This window comes from Chanos chanos, chromosome 5 (assembly GCF_902362185.1).
Source record: "Chanos chanos chromosome 5, fChaCha1.1, whole genome shotgun sequence".
In the NCBI taxonomy this organism is placed as follows: domain Eukaryota; kingdom Metazoa; phylum Chordata; class Actinopteri; order Gonorynchiformes; family Chanidae; genus Chanos; species Chanos chanos.
This window is the reverse complement of record NC_044499.1, coordinates 14,361,264-14,371,258: the sequence shown is the minus strand read 5'-3', so window position 1 is coordinate 14,371,258 and position 9,995 is coordinate 14,361,264. Positions and strand designations below refer to the sequence as shown.

General features: G+C 38.3%; 1 protein-coding gene across 1 annotated transcript in view; it reads left to right on the top strand.

The window, feature by feature from the left end:
• The first annotated feature begins 2,570 nt into the window (after nucleotides 1-2,570).
• arhgap45a (Rho GTPase activating protein 45a) overlaps nucleotides 2,571-9,995 on the top strand; it is a 15,850-nt gene continuing 8,425 nt past the window's right edge. Inside the window, exons 1-4 of the mRNA XM_030773265.1 lie at nucleotides 2,571-2,657; nucleotides 3,557-3,943; nucleotides 8,535-8,670; nucleotides 9,551-9,635. Coding sequence (XP_030629125.1) covers nucleotides 2,571-2,657; nucleotides 3,557-3,943; nucleotides 8,535-8,670; nucleotides 9,551-9,635 — 695 coding nt within the window. The remainder of the gene's footprint in view (nucleotides 2,658-3,556; nucleotides 3,944-8,534; nucleotides 8,671-9,550; nucleotides 9,636-9,995) is intronic.

Here is a 9,995-nt window from a genome sequence, read left to right as displayed (position 1 = left end):
TGGCAAATCTAAAACCATATTTGTAGAATTTTCTATTGACGGAATATTCATGTAAGATTTAATCTTGGTCCTGGAGGTTTCTGTTATGGGGAATCATATCAGAACTTTGCAGATGCCTTCTGTCCTATTAGTGCCTTCACGTTCTTAAAATGCAGTCTTTAAAACTGGTGTGTATATATTTATATACAGAGTATTGGTATATTATTTATTACAACCAGCTTAACTTTAAAAAAAAAAAAAAAATCTATACCATGAGTTCTTTTTGTTTCGCAGGAGGTCATAGACATGGTCAAGTGATTTTTTTTTTTAAAAACTGCTGTTTTTCCCCCTCTCTACCCTGTGACTCTCTCTATATCTCTCTCTCTGTCTTTTTTGTTCTGTATTTCTGTCTTCTCTGAGTTTACTGTCTTCCCAGAGTCTCCAAAACCATGACAGAATGGTGATTAATATCTATGAAATATAGCTAAAAACTCAGTCATAGGCTATGAAAAGAAAGAATTATTGCTTTACTGCTTATTTTTGTAACTTCTCAGGTATAGTAAAGACATATTAGTGTCCAGACCAATTGTTATTTAATGAATTAAGATGGACCTTTTTTTCAGATTTGTCTATTAGAAGCCAGATATTTATAAAGAGAACTCAGCAAAATAAGAAGTGTTTAACCAAACTGAACCAAACCCACTACGTTATTACAGACTCATGATGTTTGAACCATTGGACCTCATGTCAAAACCATGTTTCACCTCGGTGGGAATGACAGACAAGCAATACAATCTTCCCCACGAACAACTGAGAAGTACACCACATGTTCTTGTCATGGTTCAGTTGTAGGAAGTTCTGTACTTTCTTTTGAGAACTGATATTTTATAAACGGTTCAACGGAAATTATATTTATCGAATAAAAGAGGAAATGTGTCCTCAGGATCCCTTGTGATGAGGTCAAATGTTTTGTCCTGATTTCTTGTATAGGTGGAATGAAAGCATTTTAATGTTGTCTTTGATGTTGCTCTTGGTATTATTGTTATTATAACTAATTATTGTTATTTATATTAAGGGACATATTACTAGAATAATAGTATTGGTTATTATCCTTCTTGGTAGTTTGTAACTTTTAAATATCTTGTCAGGGTTTCTCTCTCCCTTTTTTGTTTCCCAAAATCCAAATCTAGTTAAAACCTGTTTTAACCTGCCACCAAATCTATTGCACTGCCCTACACTGCTGTCCGGCGTCAATATTTTATTTATTTTGTAATCATTTATTCTTCACACTAATGGAAAATATATTTTAGCGGCTCTCTATCCAGGCCGGGGGAAGGGGGGTTCAGATACCAGTGACACCAAAGTTCTCCAGACAGTTGCTGACAATATTTGCTTGTCACATAATCTCAGGTAGACCCAGGGAATTGTTTAAATGACTTTTTTTTTTTTTTTTTCCATTACGGCTCCGTTGTAACTCTGACTACTATATGCAGGCCTCATTTTTTGGATGTGTTAAGTGTGAAAAACTACTTGGAATCATGACATTAAATTGCAGAAGCCTGTTTTTCAAAGAAGTTGAAAAAAAATCATTCTTCTCAGTTTTATCATTCTTCTCAGTTGTGTTTGTGGTAAAGGGGAAAACTTAAGGATTGCAGCTATATCCTAGCTTAGCCTTCACCCCTTCTCCAGTCGTTGGTCAGCTCCCATCATGTTCACCCCCACCAGTTTTCCTGCTTTATTCAGAATATTTGTGCTCTGGTCCAGCAAATGTGAGTCAGCAGTGTATATAAGAAATGACTGCACCTACTGTTTTATAAACCCTCTATTACATCTCTGCCCGATATTTTCAAACCTTGACAGATTAAAAACAAAACAACAAAAAATAACACACACACACAAAACAGAAACATGAACACGCTGATAATAAACCAGATCATTATTAAAACCTGCTACTGATTGTACGTACTATTGTTATTTTTTCCAGTTAGACCTATTTTAAGCACTTTTATTTTGGGCTTCTTTATTTTCCTGAATATTTATGATTTAGATGGATCTGTATATAATGTAAACAATTGTGCCTTTTGAATTATTATTCTGAACGTTTTCTACACTTAACAGAAAGAATATATTGTACTGCAATATTAATTTCTTAACAAACAAAATAAAATTAAAGAGTTTGTTGAAATGACCTCTGAGACGTCTTGACATGTTTAAGTTTCATTTAACAGATTGGCTTAAACGGAATGGAAATCTCTTTATGGTTTGAAGAGAAAGTAGTCTCATCACATGCTATGATTCAGTTTTCCCCTCAATTGCTTAGTGGTCCTTCACATATAATACTTCTCTGTGTAGGAGCGCAGAGATGATTTTGGTCCCCGGCAGATGACAGCATGAACACGTCAAGCGCGTGTGAAGTGAAGTGTGACGACAGGAAGAGTGTGTAACGGCTTTTTCTGTAGACCTGCATGTAGCTGATGGTTAAGCTCACCCGTCAAAGTTGCGTTTGAGGTGAAAGCCAAATTTAACGTTTGGATTGTAGAACTCTATGACGCTAATCAATATTTTTTAACATTCGGTGAGCGATTTCAAAAATGTTTTCTCGAAAAAGAAAGGAATCGACCAAATCTCCCAATTCAAAGAAGAGTCAAGCAGGAAACACTGGACCACACAGCTCCTCAGTAAGTGCAGCGAGTTTAATGTGCTCTGTCGCCGATGCTTAGTGCTACCTTGGCAAGCGAATTCAGTATTGACGTGATTAAATTGAAGTTTATTGTTTGTGTTACACACCGTCTGTAGGCCTATATATGCTGTTTATATAACAAAAACTCACTTGCTTTGGGAGTTTTGCTGAAGTTTTGGTTGAAATATTTCCTTTTATTCGACTAACATTCCGTTGCATGAAACTGTCAATCCCACGTTGACAGCTCATTCTTCTGTGGAGTAACGTCGGACAGGTTAGCTTGTTTTTATTAACCATAAACAGACACGGTGTCTGTCAACACATAGTAAAGTTGCTTCTGAAACTGTCTGACGCTTAATGCCTCACGCAGTTTTCGAGACCTTGTTGTAGAATTCGTGGAGGAGTAGGTGCGGACAGTCAACTGTTGTGGAAATAACACCTACTGACAATGCACGACAAATTAATGGGATTTTCCGTGCCCTGCCATTGCAATTTTGTCCTCATTTGAGTCAGCGTAGACTTTACATGTTGTTGAGACATTTCAGGAGTAAAATGTGCAGAAATTATGTTTCTCTGTCTTGATTATTTAAACTCTGTACTTGTCTATTAAGGGCTCATCAATTAAGGGCTAGCTCTCTTCCGTATTATCTAAAGTTGTTCCTATTTAGTCTGCAGGAGAAAGGAGTAGGGAACTATGTTTTGTAAAACAGCATGGTTCGTATATTTCTCAGCAATCACACATGCTCTAGCAAAGCGTAATCGTTTTACTGATCCACCACCATAAACTGTTTCTACCCCCATTTCAGTATCATTTTCATTCATTCATTCATTCATCCATCTGCTCATCCCTCTATCCTTTTGTCCTCTTTCCCTTTATTCCTATTGTATTAAACTCAGCTGGCCATCCTTCAGGAGCAGCCACACAGAGACACTACTGATGGACCATCCATTGTGGTTCCTGTGGAATCTCTTTCCTCCAGTAGCCCTGTCAACCCATCGCTGCTCCACGCCAAACTGGTCGGCTGCCCCTCTCCCGTGGCCACCCTCAAACGTCCTACTGCCCTGAGCCGCCATGCTAGTGCTGCTGGCTTCCCCTTCCAGAGTGCGGGGACCTGGGGCTTCAACAAGGCCCATAGCAGGGGTGCCTCTGCTCACAGTCCCTCAGTAGAAAATGCAGAGGGAGTTGCTATCGAGGTGGAGGACATCCCTGCTCTCCTCAGGGATGTGGCACGTTTCGCTGAAGCTGTGGAGAAGTTAAAGGATGTGGTTCTGGGTGAAGGTAAGGTTTGTTTGTAATTGAATAAGAGTGATGTGAGAGCTCCATTCTTGTACAACTGTTCATTCTCCCTATTATGGAAAATATTCAGGCCAAGATATTGAAGTTTGGTTCTTCTCACAGCTGTTTTCTCCCATTGCTTCGCAGCTGTATTGATTTGGGCATGTGCTTTTTTATAGTGTAAAAAATAAATATTAGTAAATATCATTGACTTATGCTACCCTGGTGATCGTTCTTGTGCTTTGCTTTGTTTCGTTTTTTGTTTTTTTTTTTTTACTAGTAAAGGATTCTTAAAAGTAATGTGAAGTGCAAATGTAACGCGTGTAGTGTTACAAAGACTTTGCAGTCCTTAGCACATTTCATATAGTTATAAAGAACAGCTAAGTTGTTCTCAGAAGCAGTTGAGGAATGGCCACTTACACTTTGTGGCTTTTTTAGCGTTTCCATGGTGACACAGAGGAAGGAAGAAGAGCATTGCGTCAAATGTTTTGATTGCTGCATTCAGTTGAGATTATACACGTCCGCTGTGTTTTAACTCCTCAGTAGAACTCAGTAGTATTCTGTAGCAAGAATTTACCTGAAAACTTAAGACAAATAAATAAATAAAACATATAATGAGAATAAACAGTCTAGTTGGTTCGCTCCTTTCGGTGCAGAGAGTAGTAACATTGAGCAAGAAACTTTGGTTTGTATCATTTTGAGAGTAAAGGCAGAGCTGAAAAAGAATCTCACTCCAGAGTTTATGCTAAACCTTCTGAATATGTGTCAGTTGTCCCAGTGGCTTACATTTGCCTGCTTTGTCAGATCTACTTTCCCTAGTTTCACCGAGAGAAAAATGGAAAGAGAGAGTTGCGGAGATGGAATTGTAGAAAGTCCCTATCAACAGGTCTTTCTGGTGGAGAACGCACAAGATTCGGTTTAGCCAAGGCAGGTCAGGGTTGCTACACTTCCTTTTAGAGCCGCTATTTTCATCAACGCTGCTTCCTGTTTACATTCTCCTAACAGGGCAGGCCAAAGTGTGGCCCTTAGGATAAAGAAACAACAGAGCTCCAATGGGAGTGATCCACCTTCCAATCCAAATTCAAAAGATACTCCAGTTTACTAAGGCTTATTCACATCCAAGCCAGACAAACAGGGTAGATGGCTTAATATTAGGTCTACTCCTAGAAGAATGTGGTATATGAGAATGTGGTCCCTACAGATGGTGGTGCCATCTGATGTTGCAAGGAAAGCATGTTGTATGTAGCAACTATATGTTGTAGTGTAATCTTCCGGTGTTTCTGCATTATACAATCATATAAAAAATCCCTTGTTTTTCAAGTATGGTAGTTACTCACTTCACAGTTAGGGAAGTTCTAAGTGTGGTCAGAAATGTTCCTGTTCAAGTTATAACTATATTAGAACTTGATTTTTGAGTATGCACGTAGGTGTACCTTAATATAGGATAAACTCTTTACAACATGTCTTTCTTTAGTGAAATGTGTTCTGGGCATCATGGATCTGGTTTAGTGAAGCTCATGAGCGTGCAGGTGTAGTCTCAGTAAGATGACACTGCTCTGGGTTGGTTTTAATTCAGCAGGTATTAACATGCTTTAGGGAGCAGTCATCAAGGGTCAGGGTCCAAAGAATTGGAATCGGAAATTACGCAGTCATATCTCCTTCGATCCAGAGTCTTATTTTTTGGAACTAGATGCAGATAGGCCTATTTTGTGGTTGCTTTATGGCCAAGTTTATGGATTACTATACATATACAAATGATTATGAACAAGTACTCTGAAATTTGAAAACAGCTTTTTATGGGTGTTTTCCAGAGTAGCTATCTCGTCTGAAATATCACTGTGACTCAAAAGTCCTCCCACAAACATCAAGTCATGACAAGTCTATTAGGAACAGACCGCAGTATCTAAACAAAAGAGCCTTTTTGTTGTGAGAGAAGCCATGCTGAGGTGTTGAATCAGTTTGCTCTAAAATGAAGAAGCTACTGTGGTGAGAGACAGGCAGTGTACATAATGGTTAACGTTGTGTTCTCCGCTGACCTGTGCCAAGAGCATGTGATTTTTCAGTTCACTCTGACTCTATTTTGACACAATTTATTCTTACCACTGGTGTTATATATGTGTGCAGTGGGTACATTAAAGATTAAATTTGAACTCTATGCGAGTGAGTAATGAACATGCTGGGGTTATTTTGTTGTTGTTGTTGTTTTGTTTTTGTTTTTGTTTTGGATCAGGTACCATTAGTTGCGCCCTCTGATTTGTAAAACACAAGTCATCCGTGTGAGAAATTTTGTCTCGTTAACATACACGTAATCGAGCATAACAAACAAATCGCTCAACATGGGTCTCGAATGCTGTACACGGCGGGTTGTGAGCTTTACACGGATGTTATGTAAAGCACAGGTGTTGTGTCAACTGTGAATGCTTCCACTCGTGAAATACTTATGCCAGATTGTTCAGAGTGTCTTGTAGGTTCATGTTGTTCCCCTTTTTCAGTCAGACAGTGTCTGAGGGTGTGTTGACTTCTGTGATGAGTCTGATGTCTCACTGATCCCATGACTATTTGTCATGTTTATCCCTCAAGTGGATTCTAGTGGATGACAGTATTGAAACTGTTTTTTTAATGATCTAAAGACTGCTTACGTAGTTTAATGGATAACAGATTCCCTACCCGGAGGCCATACATCAGTCATGTTCATGTGTTGGACACCCAGTGCTTTTTCTTTAAGAGTTTGATACCTACTGACATATACAAGATAAGTTTGACATTGCTACCCTCACATTCAGTGCAGTTTTGTCAGACTGAGGTTCTTGAGGTCTGAGTATGAAAAATCCTCAAAATGTTGACTGACTGTCTTTTGAGTAAAAGTACTCACAGTGAGAACATATAAGCAAATTGTTAGTTAACAATAACAACAACAACAACAACAAAAACAAATAAGCATGTAGTTACAATTACAGTAAGTTTATTATGGATTTTTTACAGATTCAACTTCAGTTTAATGGTCTCAACTTTTGTGACACTGATTCTCTGTAAATGTGAATTGTCATCGTTCTACAGAAATACTGCTGTAAACTTATTTTGGGTGGTTTTCCCTTTAAACGTCAGACCTGGGGTCAGTTGTGTTTTGCGTCATATACTGGGAAAGATGAGTGATGTGTTAGAGGAAGCTGATCAGTCTGCCGCTGCCAAACTCCCCTTGTGTCAGAGGAGTTAGTGATGTAGTGAAACCGGTGCCTGCTCTGAGCAGCTTCCTGATTCTCTGGTTTGCACTATAGCATATATTTAGATTTATATTTATGTGTGCAAAGAAAGAAAGAAGGCAGGAGAGCAAGGGGTCCTAGTAGCCTGCATCTGCCCTTGCATTAAGCAAAAAAAAAAAAGAATAAATAAATATATATATATATATATATGTATGTATGTATGTATGTATGTATGTATATATGAATAGCAAATGTAGCAGTTTATCACTAAAAGCAATGTATAAATTTGTATATATGCTGATCAAATTTTCACAAGGTCAGTGAAAAGACAGTTTATTTTATACATGCATACACACATACATACATACATATGTTTGCTTCTGATAGCTTTGTTTTGTGGACTTGCCTTGATTACTAGGTGTAGGGTACATAGTAATGTTTGTGAAGAGTTTACAGCACTGTTCTGCCCTAGTACTCTTATTTTGTCTTTGTCAACAGTGAAGACTGCTGCAGTGTTATATCAGTGGTCCCTCAGAGATGTGGGGATTACCGAAATGCAAAAACATTCATTTATATATTCTTTTTTCTTTTTTCATTCGTTTATTGTCAGTGAAAGCCCAGTGCTTGTTTTTTACCTGGGTGGACTGTAATGTAATAGCCTGGGGAGGTGGTAGTTTGTATATTGTTTGTAGTGGTTTAAACATGGAGTCAAACTGATAAGGTGAAATTTTACAACATACTGCTGATAATAATGCCATGTGCTTGAAGCATGAAAATGTCTTCACTCCACAGTGTCCACACAAGAGCTCCACACTCTTGTACAGGAAGCACAGGCTGACTGAAGTATAATGTAGCCAATAGGCTTGTGGGATTGACTTCAGCAAAACTGAAATGAACTAACTGACGCTGTTTTTTTGAAGAGAGTGTAGTCTTTGTTTTGAGGGAGTGGTGCTACTCTCCAGTTACTTCCTGGCATGTGGCAGGAAAGCACATAACACTGTTTTCTTGTGTGAAGCTGTGTGGCACTCTGTTTACTGCATTAACATAAGTAGTGTTACTGAAAATACATAAATATATATATATATATATATATATGTGTGTGTGTGTGTGTGTGTACACGTACCGAAAGCTGCTTTATCTGATCTTTCAGTGGTTAATGATGACTTCTGAAGAAAATACCTGGGTGTGTCTGTTGAATGTGCAAACAGTCTGCAAGCCTGTGCCTAGCTTTTGAATGGGTTTTTTTGGAGAAGATCTAATTTAAAGTAGCCTCATCTGAATACTCTCTCAGTTTCTTTCAAAACAAAGAAGGCTGGGCTGAGACACGCTGCTTGACAACTGTCATGGCATAGAATACTATAAAACGTATCTGTCTCTCCCTCTGTCTCTCTCTGTAGAGGAGGGTCGGAGGACACTGGCTCATGAGTGTTTGGGGGAGGTGTTACGAATCCTGCGTCAGGTGATCAGCACATACCCTCTACTCAACACTGTGGAAATACTCACTGCTGCTGGAACACTCATCTCTAAGGTCAAAGGTCAGCTCCATCACCTTCTTAAAGAGGCCGAAATACATTATCACATACCTCATCATCATTTTGCAGGGGACTGTTTCTTAGAAACAATCAAAACAGAATATAAAAATCTTCAGAAGGACTGTCCCTTAAACGTCCTACCAAATCACAGGTACATACGCATACAGACATATACGCTACTGTATTCATATATATATATGAACACACAAGATACAATGTCAAGGTGTTTTCTTATGAGGTTTGATGAGACATTAATGACCCTAGAGGATTAATTTGACTTCTGTTAAGTGATATGTAGTAGTCTATAGAATGCATATCACAAAATGTATTACAGCACAGCTCATAGCAGGTGACTAACGGATGGGAATATTGAACTTCATATCCAGAGGTGGAATGTGTACAGTGAGAACAGGAGACCACGGATAAACTGTCATACCCCAGACACATTACCACGTTTTTTTAGTTATCGTTTTCTTTTGTTCTGGCAGGCTGACAACATCTTACTCAAAATACTGTAAAAACAAGGTGGTGAAAGCAACCTGCATCAAAATATGTCATGACCAAAAAAAAAAAGAAAGAAAGAAACACACATCTTCATTTATTTGACATTGTATTCCGAAGAACTTGTTTTCTCTTTTGTTCTTTGTGAGCTATTAGAAGAATTACTCTAATGTAGCATGAATGAAAACTATAAATTTACAATACACATGCTGTGACATGTGCGTATTTTTCTTTATTTCAAATATGTCCTCACCTCTCACACTGCATGCTTGTTGTTGGTTGTGCTGTCCCTTTCATGCTAAGCAGATGTTATCATCTGTTCAATGTGCCAAGAACGAGACTCCATCATGCTCTCTCACCTGCCTGTTTTAACTTCGTCCAGGCTTCAGTTATGAAGGCAGCAGTGAGGTATATAAGAAAGACTTTGAGAAGGCCATCGAAACCATTGCTGTGGCTTTCAGCAGCAAGTGAGTCCTGTTGTTTTGTTTTGGTTAAGACACTGACAAAGCACCATGTACACCACCACATTCATATTGTTGTAATGTGTTTTTGTTTGATAGGTTTTTCCTCTAATATTACAATAAAGTGAACAAGTGAATAATAGCTAAAAGTATGACCACATTTCAGAATCAAGGGGTATGATTCACGCTTTGTTTTAGTTTCAGATTCAAATTGTTCACTCCTTTATTTTGCTATGTTGCGTGTGTGAAATGTAAAACAGTGTTTGTGTAGTTAGTATGATCAGTAGAGAGGATACAGTGTCAGTAAATGTCCTTTTCTGCTGGTTCGATTGGTTTCTTCCTGTCTCATGTCAGTGCACTGTTTCC